Source organism: Panulirus ornatus, chromosome 43 (genome assembly GCF_036320965.1).
Source record: "Panulirus ornatus isolate Po-2019 chromosome 43, ASM3632096v1, whole genome shotgun sequence".
Taxonomy (NCBI): domain Eukaryota; kingdom Metazoa; phylum Arthropoda; class Malacostraca; order Decapoda; family Palinuridae; genus Panulirus; species Panulirus ornatus.
The window spans coordinates 28263641-28289863 of record NC_092266.1 but is presented as its reverse complement, the minus strand read 5'-3'; the positions used below and the strand labels follow the sequence as shown (position 1 = coordinate 28289863).

At 38.1% G+C, this 26223-nt stretch overlaps 2 protein-coding genes across 4 annotated transcripts in view; both read left to right on the top strand.

Moving 5' to 3' along the window:
* LOC139762452 (uncharacterized) overlaps positions 1-4076 on the top strand; it is a 28002-nt gene extending 23926 nt beyond the window's left edge. For all 3 annotated transcript variants that reach the window (XM_071687353.1, XM_071687354.1, XM_071687352.1), the window contains exon 6: positions 1227-4076. In XM_071687353.1, coding sequence (XP_071543454.1) covers positions 1227-4076 — 2850 coding nt within the window. The remainder of the gene's footprint in view (positions 1-1226) is intronic.
* LOC139762457 (uncharacterized) lies at positions 4047-19607 on the top strand. The gene is made up of 4 exons (XM_071687363.1): positions 4047-5152; positions 9451-9560; positions 9897-10006; positions 18070-19607. The coding sequence occupies exons 1-3, from the start codon at positions 4231-4233 to the stop codon at positions 9972-9974; spliced, it is 1110 nt and encodes a 369-aa protein (XP_071543464.1). The 5' UTR covers positions 4047-4230; the 3' UTR covers positions 9975-10006; positions 18070-19607.
* The last annotated feature ends 6616 nt before the right edge of the window (positions 19608-26223 follow it).

The following is a 26223-nucleotide window of genomic DNA, read 5'->3' as shown; positions in this document are numbered from 1 at the left end:
TAGCATCCCTATGTTGGTTTTTAATGTTCAATAACTCTATGTCTTGAAGATTCATTTGCATATATTTACACTCCTTACACTACCCCAGCTCCCAACGCTCGAAGCACTTGTAACCCAAAATTTACAACATCTCTTCTCCCAAAGAACGCACAAACATAGTCATGAAATACTAAAAAATTAGACACAAAGCAATCATACTCCTAAAGAGGACAGTCATAATAAAACCTACACAGAATCCTCCTTGAAAAATACTTATTACTTACCATTCACTCCCACTCTGCCACTCCTGACTAATAAAATCTTAAAGAATTCCTCAGCAGTAGGCCCTCACAACATTTCAGACTTTCTTCTAAAACACTTTGGTTCCTTTCTCATCCAAACACATACAAATATCTGCAAGTACTCCTTGTTGCGTAGTAAAATCCCGAGTGTCTGAGAACTTGCCAATCTAGTACCTACTCTGAAACTCTGCCAACTTAGTACCTCTCCAGGCTCTCAAAACCAAAGGGGTCAACCAAATTATCTCATTCTCACACCAAATCTAAAATCCAGTCACTCCATAACCACACTGCTCACGAACATAACAAAACACATCCTGGGTGGTTTCAACCAACCATACCCTCACCCTTCCAACACACATACACACAGAATAATACTAGTGACAATGGATATCAACCAAGCACTTGACACCATCCCACAGCTTACAGTCTCTCAAAAGATACTGGATACCTTAATCCACATAAATGACAAAATGGTTAGCCATCTTCATAGCTGGCCACTAAGCCAGTCATTCATGAATAAATAGATAAATATATATATATATATATATATATATATATATATATATATATATAATATATATATGTGTGTGTGTGTGTGTGTGGGTGTTACTGAGCTCCTGCTGAAAGAGGTCACACTACAAGTGAAAAGTCATCTATGTCAAGGCTATATCATTAGAGCATAGTCTCGTTAAGGACCTTCCTGTTTTAAAGGGATCAACATTTCCCTGCTACTGGAAGTAGTGCAGCCTTAGGCTGCAGGAGCCTTTGCAAAGATTCTTGGTAACAGTAGAACTCTTTCATAGAAATTGTTCCTGGGATTATCATAAATTAAGATAAATGTATATATATTCATGATGTTTCTTAACTTTAGATGTATTTTGTTTTTTAAGAGTTAGTGCAGAGATGGTTTAATTGTCAAAGTTACTAAATGCTATAACCCTTCAGCTAGAAATGCAGGGTATTAAGAAGAAATTTAGTAATGAGCAACTGCATAGAAGTTCTGGAGGAAGACTTCCAAAGACTTTGCATGTGGGAGAGCTGGTTGAAGAACAAATGAGTAAAAGGGACAAGATGCCAACCAAAAGTGATTGGAATAGACATAAAGGGTGGAAGTGTATAATTAAAGATAATGGCAAAAAAGATAAGATCACTCAGTGGGACAGGAGAAAAGATGATGATATCAGAAATCATACAAGTAGTTCAGAGAGAAAGGAAAAGGTCAAGGAAGAAAAAAGAAATGAAATTCAGAAGAGAAGCAAAAACAATAAAAGTAAATTGCAGAGGACAGATAGGGATGAGAATGTAGCGAAAGTTAACAAATCTGAAAAAGGAGAAAGTATTAGCAGAAATGAAAGTCAGCAGAATACGATAAATGAGAACATGAAAGAGAGTGACATTTGGAAATTTGAAACAAGTACATATAAAAATAGGGATAATAGAGCAACTTGGCAAGATGACAGGGGAAATGAGTTGAAAGAAGGTACCTTTAAAACAGATCTTTCCCCAGAACTGAAATGTAATAAAAGAAAGAATATAACATGTAAGACAGAAGACAGTATTAAAAGACAAGACTTATTCCCTAGTGGAATGAAATACCAGAAACAAATAATAAAGGGAGAGAATGAAAAAGTCAGTGCAAGGGAACAACATGGTGACAGGCACAAAAATGATGAAAATACTAAAAAACATGAAAGCTTCAGACAAAGGTTGACTGATGCGAACTACACAGCTTCAGGTTTTTACGAACCAGATAAGGTCAATTTAATGATTAAGGAAGACAAGATGAGTACAAAAGAAAATATGTTTTCAGGAGGTAGAATAGCTGAGCAGAGAAAGAAGGAACAAACCAACCAATTCAAAAGAACTTGTGCATCTACTGGAAGAACTGAGAGGTGTACAAGTAAACAAAATAAAAGTAGTTTTGGAACCTCAGATCTTCTCACTGGGGCTCCACGTTTTCGGGAGTTGCTTACACTCAGCCCAGAACGACACAAGGGACGAATTTGGGCACCTTTAAGTTTATCACAGGGGCACTTTGTTAGTATTGACAATCAAAAGATTTTAGAATCATCAGAGAATGCTGTTAAGCAAGGAAATAAAAATGAAAATCATAGTGTGAAAGGGGAAGACATTCAAAACTTAACTCATCATAAACAACAATTCACAATAGATTCAAAAACTATGAAAGGCAAGGAAAATAGTGAGTGGGAAACCAAGCGTTTAGCAATGCTTTTTGGTTCTAGGCTCAGAACTTCACCATTTGTATACTCTTCTTACAACAATCATAATCCCATTGATGAAATGGGAAATCAGGATACAAGTATACATAAACAGTCATGTAATAAGAGTGCAGAGTCTCTTTTCGATAATTCTCATAAGGAAGAGAAAGAGGATAATAAGACAAGACACATTAAAGTAAACAAGGATAATTTGGTTTGTGGTATTCAAGATGTAGATGAATCTAATGGAGTAGGTGTAGGATTAAGAAGGCTAGGAGAAAGGAAACTAGAAGTAATACATGAAAATGATGATAGAATAGAAGAGAAGGCTATTCAGATGTGGCAGACTTCAGGCAAAAGTAAACCTAAGCTTAGTACATTTACTCGGAAACTAGTAAAGGTTGAAAGTGGGTTGAACTTTGCTCATAAAAGAAAAGACAAAACTCCATACTTGGATAAGAGTTTTGTCAGTCCTTGGATTTTAAGCACTTTCATTAATACACCCAGCAGCAACAAGTCTTCACAAACCCCTTCAGATCCTACACTTGAAAGATTACTAGAAGATCCTTCTGGAAGTCAGGATGGACTGGAGCTACAGCTACACAATACATCAGACCATATGCCAAATATCTCCCTGAGTTTTGAGAATCATGAAGTGTTGCAAAACAGTGTCAGTAGTAGTAAGAAAAGTATAGCACAGACTATCAAGAATGAGTCATACAATAGAGAAGTTGGATTGTCTTCATGTAGCATCATTGATCAGTTACACATCTTCAAGGCAAACTCAGATAATGAGAAGGAATGCATTTTCTTGGATACTTCAGACAACAATACATACACTTCTGAGAGTCATCAAATTTTAGAGGAAAGGTGTTTTACTACTGATCATAAGAAATTCAAAAAATCTCCCATGCAAGATAATTCACAAGTTAGTACCATTGATTATACTACATGTTTTGAAAATAATACATATTCTTGTACAATTTCTCCAGAAAGTTCTGTCAAGACCTTGGACAGGTCTTTACTTATGAAACACAATGGAGAAATTGAATCAGATTTAAATTCCACTGAGAACAAAAAATTACTTTCTAAAAGTTCTTTTCAAGGGAGAGATGTACAACATATTTCACAGAAGGATAAAAGTGCACCATTGACCACAGGTTGTGAAATTGCACCAGTGACCACAGGTAGTGAAATTCATAACAACTGTAGTTATGAACTTGAAGATTTCAGTACTGAGAGAGATACACCACATATCCCCATCATCACAGGAGAGATGCCATGTACTTATACTTCTGATGTTAACCAAGCGCTAGTCAAAAGTAGAGCTGTTGTCTCCACAGGGAGTTTGGATAAATGGACTCCTCAATTAGAAATACACCATCCGCAGGCCCAGAGAGAAGAAAATAATTCATCTAGTACATCTGTGAATGAGGTAAAGGAACTAATTACCGTTCAAAACCTAAGCAATGGAACTCAAAAACTACTAATCCATGACAGTAAAAGAGGTTCCTCATGTATCCCGTGTAAGGAAGTTATACATGGATTACAGGTTTCACACAGTGAAGCAGGCTGATAGATCAGACATCACATTTTTAAGTGAGACATCTTATGAAAAATATTCTCATGGACAAACACCACACTTACATTCACCACAAGATTTACTGCAGCCCACTTATCAGTTTAGAGATTTCCCACAATTGTTGCATAATGTAAGACACACTCCATCTATGGATAACAGTAATACTATTTCACAGGAACATAAGGAGGAAATGCCAAAGATCTCCATGTCTCGGGAAGGTATGCAGAATTTTATGTGCAACTGGCTAGACTCTTTAAAGGAAAGAGAATGTGTTACCTCTGCAGCCTGTAAAGCTGACGGAAATATTTCAAAAGGTAACTTTTATAAGACTTTCTTCTGTAATTCTGATAAAAAAAGTAACAGTGTAGTACTTACAGATTATCAGATTACAAGAGAACCTTTTGGTAACCTGGATATGACGATTCAGAACCAGCCTATAGTTGATTGTGGTATCAGCTTGAGAGAAAAAGTTAACAATCCAAATGATCATGACATTATCAAAGAATATGATGAAAAGGGAAAGAATGTAGAAAAGAACGTATACTTAAAAAGTGGAAATGCCAATTCACTTTCTGAAATTGAAGAAAATACAAAAGGCAACAAAGAAACTAGTCATGCTAATTGGAAAGCAGTACTGGAACTTGATGATGACAAAATTACATGCATTATGGGAAATAAAAATGACAGCTGTGAGCATATAAAGCCCTCAACAAGTGTCCCAGTAAACATAATAACAAAGCTGTATAAAAATAACCCTGTTTGTTTTGTAGAAGAAAGCACACAAAAATTAAATTTTAGGTATGAAGTTCAGGGGGATTCCCAAGAAAATGGAAAGAATAAAGAAACTTTAAGTGGACCAAAGGATGTATCTGGAGGCCAGGAGGAAAAGCAAGAAAGAGGAGCAAACGATGGAGGAGAAAACCTTAATTTAGAAGCATGTGATAAAACTCCAGCAGAATGCTGTCAGAGTGTAAGAAATCAATGTGACAACTTACCTGTAGATATGACACTAGGAGACAACACCTGTGCTGTAGACAGTGAAATTAGTAGACATTCTCCATCTACATCAGGTTAGTCTTTATCATAGTTAAGTTTTGGATGTTTGTCGAAGCACCATTATGCATGATGTTTTTCAGGTTTCATAATTTGCTGTGTGAATTTACATTTAATACAAATGGATTTGTATGTAGCATTTATGGATCTGGAGAAGGCATATGATAGAGTTGATAGAGATGCTCTGTGGAAGGTATTAAGAATATATGGTGTGGGAGGCAAGTTGTTAGAAGCAGTGAAAAGTTTTTATCGAGGATGTAAGGCATGTGTACGTGTAGGAAGAGAGGAAAGTGATTGGTTCTCAGTGAATGTAGGTTTGCGGCAGGGGTGTGTGATGTCTCCATGGTTGTTTAATTTGTTTATGGATGGGGTTGTTAGGGAGGTGAATGCAAGAGTCCTGGAAAGAGGGGCAAGTATGAAGTCTGTTGGGGATGAGAGAGCCTGGGAAGTGAGTCAGTTGTTGTTCGCTGATGATACAGCGCTGGTGGCTGATTCATGTGAGAAACTGCAGAAGCTGGTGACTGAGTTTGGTAAAGTGTGTGGAAGAAGAAAGTTAAGAGTAAATGTGAATAAGAGCAAGGTTATTAGGTACAGTAGGGTTGAGGGTCAAGTCAATTGGGAGGTAAGTTTGAATGGAGAAAAACTGGAGGAAGTGAAGTGTTTTAGATATCTGGGAGTGGATCTGTCAGCGGATGGAACCATGGAAGCGGAAGTGGATCATAGGGTGGGGGAGGGGGCGAAAATTTTGGGAGCCTTGAAAAATGTGTGGAAGTCGAGAACATTATCTCGGAAAGCAAAAATGGGTATGTTTGAAGGAATAGTGGTTCCAACAATGTTGTATGGTTGCGAGGCGTGGGCTATGGATAGAGTTGTGCGCAGGAGGATGGATGTGCTGGAAATGAGATGTTTGAGGACAATGTGTGGTGTGAGGTGGTTTGATCGAGTAAGTAACGTAAGGGTAAGAGAGATGTGTGGAAATAAAAAGAGCGTGGTTGAGAGAGCAGAAGAGGGTGTTTTGAAATGGTTTGGGCACATGGAGAGAATGAGTGAGGAAAGATTGACCAAGAGGATATATGTGTCGGAGGTGGAGGGAACGAGGAGAAGAGGGAGACCAAATTGGAGGTGGAAAGATGGAGTGAAAAAGATTTTGTGTGATCGGGGCCTGAACATGCAGGAGGGTGTAAGGAGGGCAAGGAATAGAGTGAATTGGAGCGATGTGGTATACAGGGGTGGACGTGCTGTCAGTGGAGTGAATCAAGGCATGTGAGGCGTCTGGGGTGGACCATGGAAAGCTGTGTAGGTATGTATACACGTGTGTGGACATGTGTATGTACATGTGTATGGGGGGGGGGGGGTTGGGCCATTTCTTTCGTCTGTTTCCTTGCGCTACCTCGCAGACGCGGGAGACAGCGACAAAGTATAAAAAAAAAAAAAAAAAAAAAACAAGTAGGATATCAAACTTTATAATCTTTTGGACTAAGCAGGGTGTGAATTTAGGATTTTTGTGTATCATAGAAATAGGGGCATTTAAAGTATGGTGTGAATATATTGTAACCATGAGAGTCATTTGTATTCCTTATGCAGTTTGTAAGTTATCTCTTTTTATGTAATTTCTTCTCCTTACTTGATCGCTGTTTCCTGTGTTAGCGAGGTAGTGCCAGGAGCAGATGAAGAAAGGCTGCATTTGTTCATTCACATCAGTTTTTTAGCTGTCTTGTGTAATGTACCAAAACCACAGCGCCCTGTCCACATACTGTGTAAAACATGTAATAGACATTCACTGAAGTAATTTTACTGAAATTACTCCCATCCTTCCTTTTTCTAAACTCCCAAAAGGTATCATGTAGACAAGGGTAGATGTTTAATTTATGCAGTCATTCAGTTGTAAAGTCACAAGGCATGCAGTTTTTAATTCCTGATGGAGTATTTTGTCCTTTTCACACCAAAGTGGTCTTCAGTGTAGGCTGATCTATTTTCATGCTTTGACATGGAATCAGTGATCCATCCATTCGATTGACTGTTATTCCTATGACATACCATCATACCCTTATCTGTGTAGTAAGATTTTCATTTTTTGCATAATGGTAAGTGCAATATGTTACCATTTTATAACACTACACCCAGCACTAACTTGGATGCTGTTTGGATGTCATTATATGGGCAGAATTTTCGAAATATGATGTAAAATGATGGAGAAAACCACTGAATTTAATTCCCTCACTCAGACCGCAAGAATGGTGGTATGACTAACAGCATTACAATGTAAGCACAGTGGTCAACCTTGGAAACTCATGCTCCAAGGTGGTGGTAATTTTGAGTGTGCCAGACCATGCATTTTAAATAGTTTTTGGTTTCAGAAAGTTTATATATTCTACATGTATTTTTTCTGTTTAGATTGATTTGAATTAATTACTATTCTTTGTTTTAGTTGAGCAGTATAGATTTACAATGTTTTGTTCTTAGGATCCATATATACCCTTGTACATATACTTGCTTGCCTTCATCCATTCCCAGCCACACTGGAAACAGCATCACCACCCTGTATTAGAGAGGTAGCACCAGGAAAAAAAAAAAAAAAAAAGGCTGCATTTGTTCACACTCAGTCTAAAAACACAGCTCCCCATCCACATCCAGGCCCCACAAACCTTTCCACATGGTTTACCCCAGACGTTTTACATGCCCTGGTTCAGTCCATTCGATAGCACATCTGCCCAGGTATACCACATTGCTCCAGTTCACTATATTCTTTGCACGCCTCTCACCCTCCTGCATGTTCAGGCCCCAGTCACTCAAAATCTTTTTCACTCCATCCTTCCACCTCCAATTTGGTCTCCCACTTTTCCTTTTTCCTCCACCACTGACACATATGTCCTTTGTCAACCTTTCCTCACTCATTCTTTCCATATGTCCAAACCATTTCAGCACACCCTCTGATCTCTCAACCACACATCTCTCTTACCCTTTCATAACTTAATCAAACCACCTCACACATATTATCTTCAAACATTTCATTTCCAACACATCCACCCTCCTCTGTACAGCCTAATCTATACCCCATGTCATCCATAAAATACTGTTGGGACTACTGTTCCTTCAAACATATCCATTTTTGCCCTCCCAGATAATGTTCACTCTTTCCAAACTTTCTTTACCCCCTCCCCCACGCAGTGACTCGCTTCCGCTTCCATTGTCTCATTCATTGCCATGTCCTCTGCTAGTTATGTAAAGCACTTCACTTCCTCCAGTTTTTCACCATTCGTACTCACATCCCAAGTAACCTCTCCCACAACACTTTTAAACCTAATGCTTTGTTTTTATTGACATTCGCTCTCAACTTTCTCCTTTCACACACTCTTTCAAACTCAGTCACAAACAAATGCAATTTCTCACTTGAATCTACCACCTGATGAATTTTCACCATATATGCAACAAATGTGTGCAGATGCACTAAGAAACCACAAGAAATATTCAAGGCCTTTTGCCTTCCTGAATTTTCAGGACTTGTTACCAGGAAGCCTCCTTCACTCGATCCATCTCCTCCTTGGCATCTTCCACCCACTTGCTCTCTTCACTTCTGACTCATAATTCTAAGTCAGTCAGTCTTTCTTTGTCATATTCATATGTTTGAACCATTTCAGTACTCCCTGATCAATTTGCTTAATCAGATTATGGACAACCACACCTGTGTGTCATGGTTATTCATTTCATTATCAACCAGTCTCTCTCCACATATCATATTTAGGCATTTTGTGTCCACCCTCTTCAATTTCTTTAGCATTTAAGGTCCAAGATTCACTTCCATACTATATTGTTGATGTGGCTGTACCTGTGAACACCAATTTTTGCCCATGCAGACAATGAACCTCTTATTCCACACACTTCTTACAGCTCCCTCTTTCACTCATACAATCCACTTCCTCCAGGTCCACCCCATTCCACGTTACATTCAAACTATCGCCTTTCATACATTCTGCCAGACTCTGACACCATCTTTAGTTTCTAGTTTCTCTCTGATGTGTTCGAACAGAACTGTTTCACCTTTCATGTCCCCCAACTGTAGCTCACCTCTTGCATTTGCCTCTCACCACCACCCTGTTCATGAAGAGATTAAACAACCTTGGTAACATCATCCACACAACTACAGAATATATCTCTTCTTTACATCAAAGGGTTGTCGTGTTGTACCTTCTCAGAGTAATAGCAATTTTTCTTTCTTCCTGCATTCTTTGATATGTTAAGCCAATCCATTATTACTATTGTATGTATTTAAGACATATAATTGTAAGTTAATTATTGTCTTTTTCTTAATTTACAGATCACATATTTCAGAGTACTCTAGAAGATCTGTTTTGCAGCAGTGGGGTGGAAGAGAGAAAGGAACACTGGATAATAAATCCAGAGCTGGCTGCTCAACAATTTAGAGAGGTCAGTCCTACCATTGCATACTATGATTTCATGGGGTTTCCAAAAAATAATGTCTTTTTCATAAAAAATAGTTCTGAGTTTAACAATTTCTCTTGCATTTTCACCATTCAGTGACCATAAGATTTCCATCTCTCATGACTAGGCCACTTATTTTTGTTTGATGACTTGTTGTAAGGACTGATTTTACCTGAGTAAGTTTGCAGTTAATGTTGCAATTAGGTAAAAGGTGTTTACTTTGAATATTTTTCATATTTAAGTATCTGTGCACCTTCTTAGTTTGTTATCCACTGGATGATAGATTTTAATATGATTATTAATTACAATCTCTTTAAACAGGTAATGGGCCTCACTGATGATGAACCTTCAGAGGAATATCAGGATGGAACCCCTTGTGACTTGCAGCTCAAATCATGAAATAAAGAAACAGCCAGTTTTTACCAAAACCTGTAAGTGAAAGAATCCTGTCTATTTTATTCATTTTTTATTTATTTTGCTTTGCCGCTGTCTCCCATGTTAGCGAGGTAGCGTAAGGAAACAGACGAAAGAATGGCCCAACCCACCCACATACACATGTATATACACACACAGACATATACATTTATACACGTACATAATTCATACTGTCTGCCTTTATTCATTCCCATCGCCACCCCGCGACACATGTAATAACAACCCCCTCCCCCCTCATGTGTGTGAAGTAGTGCTAGGAAAAGACAACAAAGGCCCCATTCGTTCACACTCAGTCTCTAGCTGTCATGTAATAATGCACCGAAACCACAGCTCCCTTTCCACATCCAGGCCCCACAGAACTTTCCATAGTTTACCCCAGACGCTTCACATGCCCTGGTTCAATCCATTGACAGCACGTCGGCCCCGGTATACCACATCGTTCCAATTCACTCTATTCCTTGCATGCTTTTAACCCTCCTGCATGTTCCCTGATCACTCAAAATCTTTTTCACTCCATCTTTCCACCTCCAATTTGGTCTCCCACTTCTCGTTCCCTCCACCTCTGAAACATATATCCTCTTGGTCAATCTTTCCTAGCTCATTCTCTCCATGTGACCGAACCATTTCAAAACACCCTCTTCTGCTCTATCAACCACACTCTTTTTATTACCACACATCTCTCTTACCCTATTATTACTTACTCGATCAAACCACCTCACACCACATATTGTCCTCAAACATCTCATTTCCAGCACATCCACCCTCCTGCACACAACTCTATCCATAGCCCACGCCTTGCAACCATACAACATCGTTGGAACCACTATTCCTTCAAACATACCCATTTTTGCTTTCCGAGATAATGTTCTCAACTTCCACACATTCTTCAATGCTCCCAGAATTTTCGCCCCCTCCCCCACCCTATGATTCACTTCCGCTTCCGTGGTTCCATCTGTTGCCAAATCCACTCCCAGATATCTAAAACACTTCACTTCCTCCAGTTTTTCTCCATTCAAACTTACCTCCCAATTTACTTGGCCCTCAACCCTACTGTACCTAATAACCTTGCTCTTATTCACATGTACTCTCAACTTTCTTCTCTCACACACTTTACCAAACTCAGTCACCAGCTTCTGCAGTTTCTCACATGAATCAGCCACCAGCGCTGTATCATCAGCGAACAACAACTGACTTACTTCCCACACTCTCTGATCCACAACAGACTGCATACTTGCCCCTCTTTCCGAAACTCTTGCATTCACCTCCCTAACAACCCCATCCATAAACAAATTAAACAACCATAGAGACATCACACACCCCTGCGGCAAACTTACATTCACTGAGAACCAATCACTTTCCTCTCTTCCTACACGTACACATGCCTTACATCCTCGATAAAAACTTTTCACTGCTTCTAACAACTTGCCTCTCACACCATATATTCTTAATACCTTCCACAGAGCATCACGCCATATATTCTTAATACCTTCCACAGAGCATCTCTATCAACTCTATCATATGCCTTCTCCAGATCCATAAATGCTACATACAAATCCATTTGCTTTTCTGAGTATTTCTCACATTCTTCAAAGCAAACACCTGATCCACACATCCTCTACCACTTCTGAAACCACACTGCTCTTCCCCAATCTGATGCTCTGTACATGCCTTCACCCTCTCAATCAATACCCTCCCATATAATTTATATATCTATATATCTGGTGCCCATTCCCTTTGGGAACTCCCTCAATGGGATGGCCATGGCAAAAGAGTCTCCATAACTGTTGAACTCCAGGGCTACTTTATAGCCTTTATTGCCTCACCCTTATCAGGCCACTGGTAGAAGGCAACTCTAGTGCAGTGTTTTCAGCGGATTCTCCCTAATGTTCCAACCTATTGCTTCTACTTAATGTTCCCAGCTAATGTTCCTACCAACTGCATCCTGTCTAATGTTCCTACCTGCTACTGCTATCTATTGCTCTACCATTTTGCCAAAAGGCAGGGCTAGAGCTTAATGCTCACTGCAGGAAACTAGAGTTACAAAGTACAAGTTGTGGAAAGTAAGTGTTGTCAAGTGATCTGTGTGACAAGGAGAGATTGTATCTTTGTGGACATAATGCCAGCAGTCCATGTTTGGGTGAGACAGAAAGACAGCTGCCTGGGTCATAGGAGTGCAACTTTACAACCACCAAATTGGAGGTGGAAGTGAAACAGATTTTGAGCAATCGGAGCCCGAACATACAGGAGGGTGAGAGCATGCACGGAATAGAGTGAATTAGAACGATGTGGTATACTGGGGTCAACATGCTATCAATGGACTGAACTAGGGCATGTGAAATGTCTAGGGTAAAACATGGAAACGTCTGTGGGGCCTGGATGTAGATAGGGAGTTGTGGTTTCAGTGCATTACACATGACAGCTAGAAACTGAGTGTGAATGAATGTGGCCTTTTTTGTCTTTTCCTGGTGCCATCTCACTGAGGCAGGGGGTAGCAATGCGGTTTCCTGTGTGGTGGGGTGGCAACAGAAATGGATGAAGGCAAGCAAGTATGAATACGTATGTATGTATATGTCTATTTATGTATGTATAGAGTATATGGGTGTCTTATGTATATACACGTGTATGTGAGTGGATGGGCCATTCTTCGTCTGTTTCCTGGTGCTACCTTGCTGATGCAGGAAACAGCAATTATGTACAATAATTAATTAATCATATGACAACATTTAAGCTGCTGATTTTGTTGGGTTTTTACTAAAGTAATGTATTCAAATGGAATAATTGTTTTCACTTAGGGTTGGAATTTTTTTTTTTTTTATTTAGGTTAAATAGTTTTACTGGTGGTAAGAAAATTTGCTCACATGAAAATGAACATGGTTTTAATATCATAATTGCAGTGTTTGTGGCATACAAATGGTTCTGGGTAAATATGGAACCAAATGCTAAAATTTTGTTTTAGAACCTGAATGTTCAGGCTCTGCATCCAGAACAGATGAAATATGGCCTCACCCATTCACATCCACTATTCTGTTGTGTCAGGTATAATGTACCAAAATTGGACAGGTAATTCATATATTAACAGATGGGAAAACCATTGCATTAAATGGCAGATTATCAATGGTTATGACATTACTAGAAAAATTTTTGTAACTTTTATGGCTCATCCGGAACACTGTTCAAGCACTTCATTTCTGGATGGAAATAATTGCGAAGCTTTCCAAAGAGGTTTTTACAATATGCATGGTTTTATTATTTTCCAGAACAGTGATGCCTGCAATATCCTAGTGAGTTTGGAATAAGTTAATACAAAATTCAAAGACTTTTTTTTTATTATGGAGAGATATCTTCTTTCACCAACCTACTATCAGAGAGATAATATTTAACTGACAGGAATTAACAATTTTGTTTCAGTAAATACAGTATTCTATGATCTACATATGTCGTAAAATACATTAGAGGATTGCATAGTTCTGAATTTATATAACCAGGAGTATCATTAACATTGTTTGTATAATTATGTCATTGGCACAGGTTTATAAGGCATATGAATTCAAAAGGAAGTGTTTCAACAAGCTTGATCACTGAAAAATTATTCTCCATTTCCGTAAGAGGTGACAAGGTACTTTTCCATCATTATACTTCTTGCTTAGCTTATTCCAGAAATCACATTTGCCTCATGGAAACTGCTACAGATAATCCATATCATGCCCAAACATTATTTGGCAAGTAGTCGCTTGAAACCAAGATTCAGGATGCTTTCACTTTCATATTTTATGTATATCATTTTTCATCTTGTAATCTGCTTTAAGAGTATTCAAGTTAACATAGTCATCATCATATACTTAGCATTACAGTGCATACTGAATTCAAGTTCCTGGGTTTAAGCCAAGCCAAAAGTATATCTTGCAATATATGCTTCATTGTTCACACAAATTTTATACCATCCTAGAACATGGAATAATGATTTACTCCATAGATGAATTATTTCTGTTATGAAAACTGCAGGTATTGCAAAGTCCTGCATCACAAAATAAACTTTACATAAGAATGCCCTAGTTCAAGTTGGCACTATGCAAGTGTTATCTAGTTTATTTCTATTTGGTATGCAAAGTGCTCTTGAAAAATAGTTTTATTGACATGTAAAAAGTTACTCTAGAATCAGAACTACAGTCAGTCTTAATTTATGGCAGCTGTAAGTAAAACTTACCAATTTTACTTACATGCCAAACAGTACTCAAGAATTAAAAAAATAATTTTGTTTACCATTCAAAGTATTTCTTCTTCAGTATTGGACTTTTTATCTTTCAGCATGTTTTTCGTGTGTATACATAAAGATATTTCTTATTCTGTACTTAACTTCTCTTACGGCAGTCAATAGGAAGTTAGTAATTTCATCTCAAAATTAAAAAAAAACAGTTTCTAAAGGAAAGTATTTTTTTAAATGCTGTTAGTATTATTTGAAGGTGTGATAGTCAGCAGGCCACTACATGCATGCACCACCATAGGAAAAGGTGACATGAGGTAGATAGGTATATCCTTAAGAAAAAAGCTAATTTGATGTATGTGGATGATGGACCAATGATTTGTTATGATAGTAAGTGACAAAGACATCTTAAAATGTTAAGTCCTGTCAGTGACTGACCACTAAGTGCTCACTAACCACAGGTTAAGTTGATCAAAGCCATTATTCCAAGCACATTCTTAACTAACAAGCATTTAACCTTGCCCCCTAGTGTGTTAATATATTCAGCAGCAGTTATTCCACCAGCAAGCTGTGCTGTTTAGTACACATACTCATGGGGTGAAAACTGTCAGAGAGCGTGAACTGGTACATGTTTTGCAGTTTATATTAAATGGAATTGAGATAAATGTAACATACTCTTATCATTAATTCCATTCCCATTTGTATTTTAATTAGTGATGTAAATGCCATTAATACTTTTCTATTATCTTTTAATTCAATTTCCACTGACATGGATCAGATCAGGTGCATATTGCCTCTCAACTCGCTCACACCATTAACTCATTTAGTGTCATAAAGTGGAGGGGGTCTCCACACTGACCTAAACATTTCATAATTTTCTATTGCAGATTAAACTTATCCAACTTCATACACAAAATGACTCCATTATACATGATCAAAAATTCTGGTGTCAACTGAAATACATGTAACCTTAAACATTTCACTTTGGGGTCTACCTCTTCACCTGTACCATCATTTATATTTTTTGACATATCTATCATTCATTTATATTTTTTGACATATCTATCATACATCCATGTGTCTAACAAGTGCTTTCTTCACACCATGTCTTCTAACTTATATCTATATCTCTGATGCCCATTCCCTCAAGGAACTCCTCTCAAGGGGTGGCTGTGGCAAGTCTCCACGTATCCCTGTCCTTACATGCTTGCCTTGCATACACTATTTCATGCATTCTTCCACCATTTCTCTCCCTCAAGTACTCTTCCACTCTATTTCCCTATATCAAAGGTGGTCTTTCTCTCCCACTAACCCCTTTACCTGTGCTATCATACATTTTCCGTGTAAACTCCGTCTTGAATTCTTTCCACACACCCAATCCACATCAAAGTATTACATTTTACTCACTCCTACCACTCCATAATTTATTTTTTTACATTCCTTGCGATACAAAATCTCTTATACACTACCTCATTACTTTGTCATTCTATCTAGATATGAGGTTAGAATATAAGCATATTACAAGAGAATATGATCATAATGCTAACTAAAAGGTAATGACAACAGCAAACATCAAAGATGTTGATGCTGCAAGAAAATGTAACACTAGCTGGTGTGGTGACGGTAGGGAGGGTCATCTGGGTCAGACCTCACCTCAGTGAAGTTAAGGCACTTATCAACCTTTCCTCGATCATTCTCTCTAAATGTTCAAACCATTTCAGCATAACCTCTTCTTCTCTCTCAACTACACTCTAAATATTACCTCTCTTACATTTTAATTACTTACTCGATCAAACCATCTCACACCACATACTGTTCTCGGACATTTAATTTCCAACACGTCCACCCTCCTCCACACACTTGAACATTTAATTTCCAACACATCCACCCTCCTCTGCAAACTCGAACATGTAATTTCCAACACATCCACCCTCCTCCACACATTCTTATCTATGTAACCTATGCCTTCCATCTATATAGTAATGTTGGGACTACTATACCTTCATATATTCCCATTTTTGCCCTCCCAGATAGTGATCTCCCTTTCCATACATACTTCAGTGCTCCAAGAACCTTTGCCCCCTCACTCAACCTATGACTTACTTTCATAGCTCACCTTCATGGCTCCAATCGCTGCATATCCACTCCCGGGTATCTAAATTCCTTCACTTCCCCTATTTATTTTTCATTCAAACTCGCACTTTAACTTGTCCCTCAACTCTGCTAAACCTAATAACCTTGCTTTATTCACGTTTACTCTCAACTTCTTCCTTTTAAAACACCCTTCCAAAATCAGTCACCAACTTCTGCAGTTTTACTCTTGAATCTGCCACCAATATTGTATCATCAGTAAATAAGAAAACAACAACTGACTCTGCTCTCTCAACCACACACTTTTTATTACCACACATCTCTACCCTTTCATTACTTACTCGATCAAACCAACTAAAACCACATTTTGTCCTCAAACATTTCATTTCCAACACATCCACCCTCCTCCACACAACCCTATCTATAAGCCCATGCCTTGCAACCTTATAACATTGTTGGAACCACTATTCCTTCAAACATAACCAGTTTTGCTCTCCGAGATAACGTTCTTGCCTTCCACACATTCTTCAATGCCATCAGAACCTTTGCTCCCTTCCCCTACCCTGTGACTCACTTCTGCTTCCATGATTCCATCCACTACTAAATCCACTTCCAGATATCTAAAACACTTCACTTCCTCCAGTTTTTCTCCATTCAAATTTACCTACCAATTAACTTGTCCCTCAACTCTACTGAACCTGATGCCCTTGCTCTTTTTCATGTTTACTCTCAACTTTATTCTTTCACGTACTTTACCAAACTCGGCCATCAGCTTCTGCAGTTTCTTACCCAAATCAGCCACCAGCGCAGTATCATCAGCAAACTACTGACTCACTTCCCAAGCCTCACATCCTGAACAGACTGCATACTTGCCCCTCTCTCCAAAACTCTTGCATTCACCTCCCTAACCACCCCGTCCATAAACAAATTAAAATTATATATATATATATATATATATATATATATATATATATATATAGAAAGTCAAAATAATTTTTTGCATTTTTAAAGAGTTGCTTTTTCATCACAAAAATTTCTCTAAATATAAAAATACATTGCTTCACTTGCAACTAAATCTCAAAATGCTTCAATAACTATAACATTACAGCTAATGACAGATCACTAAATATATGCTAATTTTGAATATAAAAAGACCAGACAACAACCAATAACGAGGTTTCCAGATCTACTCACTGAGATTATACACTCTTAACATATTCCTTAATATTATCCTCCCAAAATGTGTGAACTTTGTCAGATGTTCAGATTTAAAAAGATAACACAGTAAGACATCATCTGATGCATAAATCTTATGAATATGTGAAACAGAAGTACCACTTACACTGAAAGATAAAGCATAAATAAAATGCACTTCATATCTCAAAAAAAATATGCAGATATTTGTGTAGTTATTTGGGTATACTGATCTCTGTTTTCTAAAGTTTGATGTCTTTATTAAAACTGACACACATAATATGGGCTCCACCTGACAATATTTTCATGTTCATATGTTATCCGTTTCATGAATATAGAGAAGTGACCTGAGTAGGTTATGAGATCTTTCTTCATAAAAATGCAACAATTACGGAAAGCCCCATTACCTTACATTTCAATAATTGGAAATCTCTTCTAAAAAGATTACTAAAAACAGAGCAAAATGCAGTCCATAAAAATGTGTGTCAAATCATACCTTAAACCATGAATTGCTAATATCCACCTTTGTTTCTTGACAAATAGGTTACAGCTACTTTACTTTAACCTTTACAGTTATACAATAACCTTTGTGGGAAGAATGTAGGCATATCTGGAAGAAAAACACCAATCAGCTATCTAGAACAGATGCCAAAAGCCAACATCCAAGAAATGGTAAAACTCTAGCTTTTTACTCATCACTCCAAGTAAGGTATTGTTTCCTGACAAGTGGGTTAGTATGTGCAATTTCCTCAATGTTATACAGTATATGTTCAGACTTTTTCACAGAAAGCAAAATCTGGTGTTCCTGATGAGGAGGTGGTTGAAAATTACTGTGATGATAGGAATCTGATGTTAGTGATGTGGAATTCACAGAAAATTACAATGATAGAAAAACTGAAGATGAAATACTGTACATAAAACAGATATTCTGTATGTAGACATGCCAGTCTCCACACTGTCACAAGTGCATCCCCTAAAGGGTATTTGTACATGCTTTTCCCTCACATTTTACTTAAACACAATGAAACATACAGCTAAACCATGTCCCACATTAGTTTCCACCCATGTGAAAAATACAAGTGCTTCTCTACCTGCAGGAGCCACAATATGTAATAAGCAGAAAATGTAGTGAAATCTTATACATGATAGTGTAATGTAAATTTTTTTAATGCAATATATTTTACATGTATATAATTTTCAAAAAAAAAAAGAATCCTTTCATTGTTTATATATAACAATGATTTTTTTTTTTACTTTGAAACTTCATTTTACTTCTTAATGTTATGGAGTTCATGATTTTTTTTTTATAAGTTCCTTTTTTTGTATATTAATTTTACAAAATCATCATAGATTCCACTAATACATAATACATGAGTACAAACAGACCTCATTTAGTGCTGAATCATGAAAACTGTCTCTTGAAGGCATTTTGTTTTATGATAGTATTAATGCATCAAGTGGTTCAAAAGTCTCGCCTAAAAACATGTCCCTCCCCACACACACATCTCTTCTTGTGTCTGTGCTTTGGCTCAGCCAGTGGAAAGAGCATGTGTTGATTACCAATAAGCCAATCAGTGCCTTGGGCTGCCAGTTTTGAGCACTCTCTTGGCAGCCATGTTTACTGAACTGAGGTCAGTTTATTCAAATAGATGATGGTTATGTTACACTGATCCAACCAATTGTACATGATTTTTGTTTATCACCTAATATTGTAATTTATAAAATGATCTATAATATTTATCATATGGACATGACTATCATTTGCCTTATTACCAGTATCCTAATGAAGCCCTTATATATATCACATAGTTGAGGAATGGTGCTTTTGGGAGCCATGTTATAAGTGCCTTATTTACTACTTTTCTCAGTTAGAGCTCTGACTAGGAATGCATCCCCAGCACTAATAGAGGTCTGTCCTTACAACAGTTTAGATGTCTTATTTCCGAAGTTGTGTGAAGTTTTGTGCATTCTGTACTGGCACCAGTCAGCATCACATAGTTCACTTTGTTCTGATGAATAAATTATGAATGAATGTTTCTCATATGGTTTCTATGACTCAGTTACTAATATCTCCAAATTCAAAGTTAAGAATACATGCACCAGCTATAAAAGTATTTTCATTATCCTTAACTGAAACCAAGAAAGAAATCACCAAATTCTGTGGTCTTTAGATAAATTTTATCAATGAGTAACATTTCACAATTAATTTGCTGCTCATTCCTATTCTAATTATGTATAGTCATCTGTTCATGATGCTACTTTCCTTAGTTAGGGCAAGATGAGAGAAAAAAAGTACAGGCATATAAATTTGAAATTATACCAAAATCAACAAATGAAGATGAGAAAATGGTTACTTTGCAGGGATTTTGTGCTGCATCTGAGGAACAGTCGGTCTACTCCAGCAACTTTTTATGGGTCAAGTTTTGAAAGTCATAACAAGACCCATAGACAAATACGGTCACACCGAGAAAAAACTTAACATATAGCATTGTTTCTGTCCAAGATATAAAAAGGTATAGACCAAAATAATTCTTTCTGAGCAGATATATAGAGCTCCTTGATAACTCAAAACTAAGACTGTAAAACTGGCTAAGTAATAGCACCATCTTAAAATCCAAATTTCTACAGAACATTTCATCCAATACTTTTCTAGCATATGTGGTGCAAGGATAAAATTGGAAATGGCTATTTCATGTATGTTAAGACATTTGATTAAATGTCAAAAACTAAATTTTGTTCATTTCATATGTATTACAAAAAACATGCTTCCTTTAAGTAAGGAAAATGAGGCATTTAAACATCAGACCTGAACCTTTTGGTAACTAAACATAAAAGTATATAATACAAAATTAAAGCATTTGAATTACCCTTAATTTTCACACAGTACAGCAATTCATGACAGAATATACCATAAGGATAAAAGCTCACGCTGAGCTACAAAATTTAAGGGGACACTTAAATCTCGATATTCAAAAAAATATCAAAATAAAATATTAATCCACAGCTACCTTTGCTATACACATGCAACAACAGCATGATAATGTTATCACAGAGAAATATGTAAATCATTGTCCTCCATAATTTGATGAGAAAACTATTTTGTGGGGAAACATATCACATACACACCTACATATAAGTACAGAATTTACACCTACATACAAGTACAGAATCTTTATCATACTTAACCATATACAACCCCAGGAACCCCCTCTATGGGCCTCCAGCAGTTCTGAGGCTGTGCTTTAATTAGGAGTCCTTTAAATGTTTACAATCTTATCACGAATAATGGTTTTCATAAGTTTTCCAAATACAGACTATAAGGTAATTGGACAATATTTCCAGACAGTTTTTTAATACATTTTAACCTCAATGTTCCCAGAACCTTTGCTCCTCCACCCACCCTGACTATGTCAGCTCCCATGGTTCCATTCATTGCCATGTCCATTCAAACTTGCACCCCAAGTAACCTGCATCTCTCCAGTGCTACACCTAATAACCTTGCTTTTATTCACACACATGTATTTTTCATACTTGATACCAGTTTCCTGCGTTAGAGAGGTAGTGCCAGGAACAGACGAAGAAAGGCCACATCCACTACTTGTCATGTTTAATGCACCAAAACCACAGCCCCCTATCCACATCCAAACCCCACAGATCTTTCCATGGTTTACCCCAAATGCTTCACATGCCCCTGATTCATTCCACTGACAGCATGTCGACCCCATTATACCACATCATTCCAAATCACTCCTGGTCATGCCTTTTACCCTTCACCATGTTCAGGCCTCTATCACTCAAAATCATCTTCACTCCATCCTTTCATCTCCAATTTGATCTCCTTGTTCTTTTTCCCTCCATTTAGACATATACATCCTCTTTGTCAACCTTTCCTCTCGTTCTCTCAATATGTCCAAACCATTTCAGCACAACCTCATCTGCTCTCTTAACCACACATCTCTCTTACCCTTACATTGCTAACTAATCAAACCATCTCGCACCACATATTGTCCTTAAACATTTCATTTCCAACACATCCACCCTCCTCCACACAACCTTATCTATGGCTCATGCCTTGCATCCATCCATATAATATCACTGGGACTACTAATCCTTCAAACACACCCAGTTTTGCCTTCCCACATATTATTCTCTCTCTCTCTCTGTATATATATCCTCACTTAATTGCTGTTTCCCACATCAGCAAGGTAGGCCAGGTAACAGACGAAGAATGGCCCATCCACTCATATACACACACACACACATATATATATATATATATTTATTTTATTTTGCTTTGTCGCTGTCTCCTGCGTTTGCGAGGTAGCGCAAGGAAACAGACGAAAGAAATGGCCCAACCCACCCCCATACACATGTATATACATACACGTCCACACACGCAAATATACATACCTATACATCTCAATGTATACATATATATACACACACAGACACATACATATATACCCATGCACACAATTCACACTGTTTGCCTTTATTCATTCCCACTGCCACCTCACCACACATGGAATACCATCCCCCTCCTCCCCTCATGTGTGCGAGGTAGGGCTAGGAAAAGACAACAAAGGCCCCATTCATTCACACTCCGTCTCTAGCTGTCATGCAATAATGCCCGAAACCACAGCTCCCTTTCCACATCCAGGCCCCACACAACTTTCCATGGTTTACCCCAGACGCTTCACATGCCCTGATTCAATCCACTGACTGCACGTCAACCCCGGTATACCACATTGATCCAATTCACTCTATTCCTTGCCCGCCCATATACATATCAACATGTACATACAAAGACATATACATATATACACATGTACATATACTTGCCTGCCTTCATCCATTCCTGGAGCTAATCCATCCCACAGGAAAGAGCATCACTAGCCCCTACTTCAGCGAGGTAGCACCATGAAAAAAGACAAAAAAGGCCACATTCACTCACAATCAGTGTCTAGGCTTTTCCCACCTTAGCAAATAGTGTCAAGAACTGAGGATTGTGCCTCGGAGGGAAAATCCTCACTTGGCCTCCTTCTCTGTTCCTTCTTTTGGAAAAGTAAAAAAACTGGAGGGGACAATTTCCAGACCCCCACTCCCACCCCAGTTGCCTTCTACAACACACAGGGAATACAAGGGAAGTATTCTTTCTCTCCTATCCTCCCCTCCATTTTTTTTTTTACTTTTACAAAAAGAAGAAAAAAAAAAAGGTAACAGAGAAGGGGGCCAAGAGAGGATGTTCCCTTTAAGGCTCAATCCTCTGTTCTTAATGCTACTTCACTAACAAGGATATGGTGAATATGTATAAAAAAATTATCCTTGGGGATAGGGTAGACTGAAGATTGCCCTTATATCTCCACAGTGTCACAGAAGGTGACAAAGGGAGGAGGAAGCAAGAGGCTGGAAATCCTCCCCTCCTGCATTTCTTTCCAAGTGGAGGAGCAGACAGAGGAAAGTGCCAATTGAGAATCTTTTTTCCTCTGTGGCTGTCTAGTTCTGAACACTTCTTCGCTCATGCAAGAAACAGCAAACAATTATGAGTGAAAATATATAAAACCACGGGCCCTGATATTTCTTATCTGAGAAAAATGAAAAGCAAAACAATTAAACTGTTGAGCCCTTGACTGCCCTTTTGCTACTTGCTGCAGGTAAGGTTCCAGATGAATGGAAATTTGCTAAACATCAATATTCATAACAGGTATCAAGTCACAGCCTGGAAATTATTGTCCAATCAGCTTTATGTCTGTACTGTAAGCCACTGTGGGGGTGGGACTACTTAATAAATGATTCTCAGCATGGTCATAGATGATATCACTCATGTCTGACAAATCTGCTTCATTTATAAGTAACATGTATGACTAAAGTAAAGCAGCTGGTCACCTACCTGAATTTTCAAAAAAGCATTTGATAGTCGGAGATTACCAGTAAAAATTAAGTCACATGTCACTAATGGAGTTGTACTTTGCTAGATAGGAAACCAATTGACTGGCTGTAAAAAAAGAGTTGTGATTAATGGTCAAGCCTCAGAATGAATGGATGTAACAAGCAGTGTGCCACAAGGACCAGTTATCTTTCACTTACATATTAATGATATTGATAATGGGCTGCACTGCAAGATATTCACTGATTATACAAGCTGAGAAATAAATCTACACTTGAACATCAGCTTCAAAATTACATAGACAAACTGATGTGGGCTCATAAGAAGGAGCAAATGAATTTTAATACTGATAAGTGCAAAGTTTTACATATTGGTAGCACTCAAGTACGAATTCTGTTCAACTGCAATAGGTAAATAAGGAAAGATTTGGGCATAATAATCTCTACCGACCTAAAACCAAGTAAGCAGTGCTTAAAAGTAGAAATACGAGCAAACAAAATTCTTGGATTCATAGGTAAAGCCTATGAATTCAAATCTAAGGAAATCAACCCTACTCTTTACGATTCACTGGTTCATCCACTTCTTGAATACTATGATCATTTTGGTCACCCTACCTCAAAAAAGACATGGAATGGAGAGAGTGCAGCATCAAGCTACAAAGATGATTCCCAGGCTGAGAAGCAAATCCCATGAGAGTTGATTCAACAACACAAATCTATTTAGAAACATGAAGGTTAAGAGGTAATTTAATACAACTTTTCAAAATCATCAAAGGCTCTGATGATCTATCAAGGTACTTAAAACTTGATTCATCAGCTTTCACTCAGAGTAATAGATACAAGCTTATGGGCAAATGTTTTACCTTGAATGAGATGAAGCACTTTTTTCTTCAACATGATGGTTAATGTAAGGTGTGATTTCCCAATTAAACTGGTTGGAAACAGTACTACAGATAGAGAGAATTGATAAATATTTCACTCCAAGTCTATGACTTACATTACTTGCACCTCTTTAGTCTATCTATATCTATGATGTCTATTCTCACCTGGTACTTCCTCAAGGGGGTGGCCATGGCAATAGTCTCCATTACTAGTGAACTCTGGTGCGACTGGCAGAGGTCAACTCTAGTGGTATTTGCAGAGGCTCCTACCTAAGGTTCCTACTGACTACTTCTACTTAAACATGTTAACAAACTGCAGGTTATTTTCTTCGAATTATACATATGCCCTCCAACTTTTAACACACTAATCTGAGTTTCTGACTTCTTAAACTATCATAAACATTCTTGAAAGGACCCAAAGGTCTATTGTTTGTCTACCTCCCCATACATTTTCAACAGTGATGTCACACTTACCTTTTACTTTTTTTTGTTATCTCTTTTGGTCTTGATTAACTACTACAGACATCTGGGTATGGACCTATTAAGGTTCCTAAAGTAATCTAGGTCCCATGTTTTGAGTTTTACTCCTGGGGATAGGGGAGAAAGAATACTCACCATGTATTCCCTGTGTGTCGTAAAGGCGACTAAAAGGGGAGGGAGTGGGGGGCTGGAAATCCTCCCCTCCAGTTTTTACTTTTCCAAAAGAAGGAACAGAGAAGGAGCCATGTGAGGATGTTCCTTCAAAGGCTCAGTCCTCTGTTCTTAATGTTACCTCGCTAATGTGGGAAATGGCAAATTGTATGGGGGGAAAAAATGCGACTAAAAGAGGAGGGAGCACGGGGCTAGAAATCCTCCCCTCCTGTTTTTTTTTTTAATTTTTCCAAAAGAGGGAACAGAGAAGGGGGCCAAGTGAGGATATTCGCTCTAGGGCTCAGTCCTCTGTTCCTAATGCTACCTCGCTAATGCGGGAAATGGCGAATATGTATATTATTTTATTTTTTTATTATACTTTGTCGCTGTCTCCCGCGTTTGCGAGGTAGCGCAAGGAAACAGATGAAAGAAATGGCCCAACCCCCCCCCATACACATGTATATACATACGTCCACACACGCAAATATACATACCTACACAGCTTTCCATGGTTTACCCCAGACGCTTCACATGCCTTGCTTCAATCCACTGACAGCACGTCAACCCCGGCATACCACATCGCTCCAATTCACTCTATTCCTTGCCCTCCTTTCACCCTCCTGCATGTTCAGGCCCCGATCACACAAAATCTTTTTCACTCCATCTTTCCACCTCCAATTTGGTCTCCCTCTTCTCCTTGTTCCCTCCACCTCCGACACATATATCCTCTTGGTCAATCTTTCCTCACTCATCCTCTCCATGTGCCCAAACCACTTCAAAACACCCTCTTCTGCTCTCTCAACCACGCTCTTTTTATTTCCACACATCTCTCTTACCCTTACGTTACTCACTCGATCAAACCACCTCACACCACACATTGTCCTCAAACATCTCAATGTATGTATGAAATAAAAAAATAAATAATAATGAAAAAAAATATATATATGCAGGAGGGTGAAAGGAGGGCAAGGAATAGAGTGAATTGGATCGATGTGGTATATCGGGGTTGACGTGCTGTCGGTGGATTGAATCAGGGCATGTGAAGCGTCTGGGGTAAACCTTGGAAAGCTGTGTAGGTATGTATATTTGCGTGTGTGGACGTGTATGTATATACATGTGTATAGGGGTGGGTTGGGCCATTTCTTTCGTCTGTTTCCTTGCGCTACCTCGCAAACGCGGGAGACAGCGACAAAGCAAAAAAAAAAAAATATATATATATATATACATATATATCTTTCATACTATTCGCCATTTCCCACATTAGCGAGGTAGCATTAAGAACAGAGGACTGGGCCTTTGAGGGAATATCCTCACCTGGCCCCCTTCTCTG

What these genes read in the sequence shown, in the direction of transcription:
- LOC139762457 (XM_071687363.1), top strand. Translation starts at nt 4,231, where the DNA reads ATGGATAACAGTAATACTATTTCACAGGAACATAAGGAGGAAATGCCA. An exon ending in ACATTCTCCATCTACATCAG is followed by an intron (nt 5,153 to 9,450) that starts GTTAGTCTTTAT and finishes CTTAATTTACAG; the next exon opens with ATCACATATTTCAGAGTACT. An exon ending in CTGCTCAACAATTTAGAGAG is followed by an intron (nt 9,561 to 9,896) that starts GTCAGTCCTACC and finishes CTCTTTAAACAG; the next exon opens with GTAATGGGCCTCACTGATGA.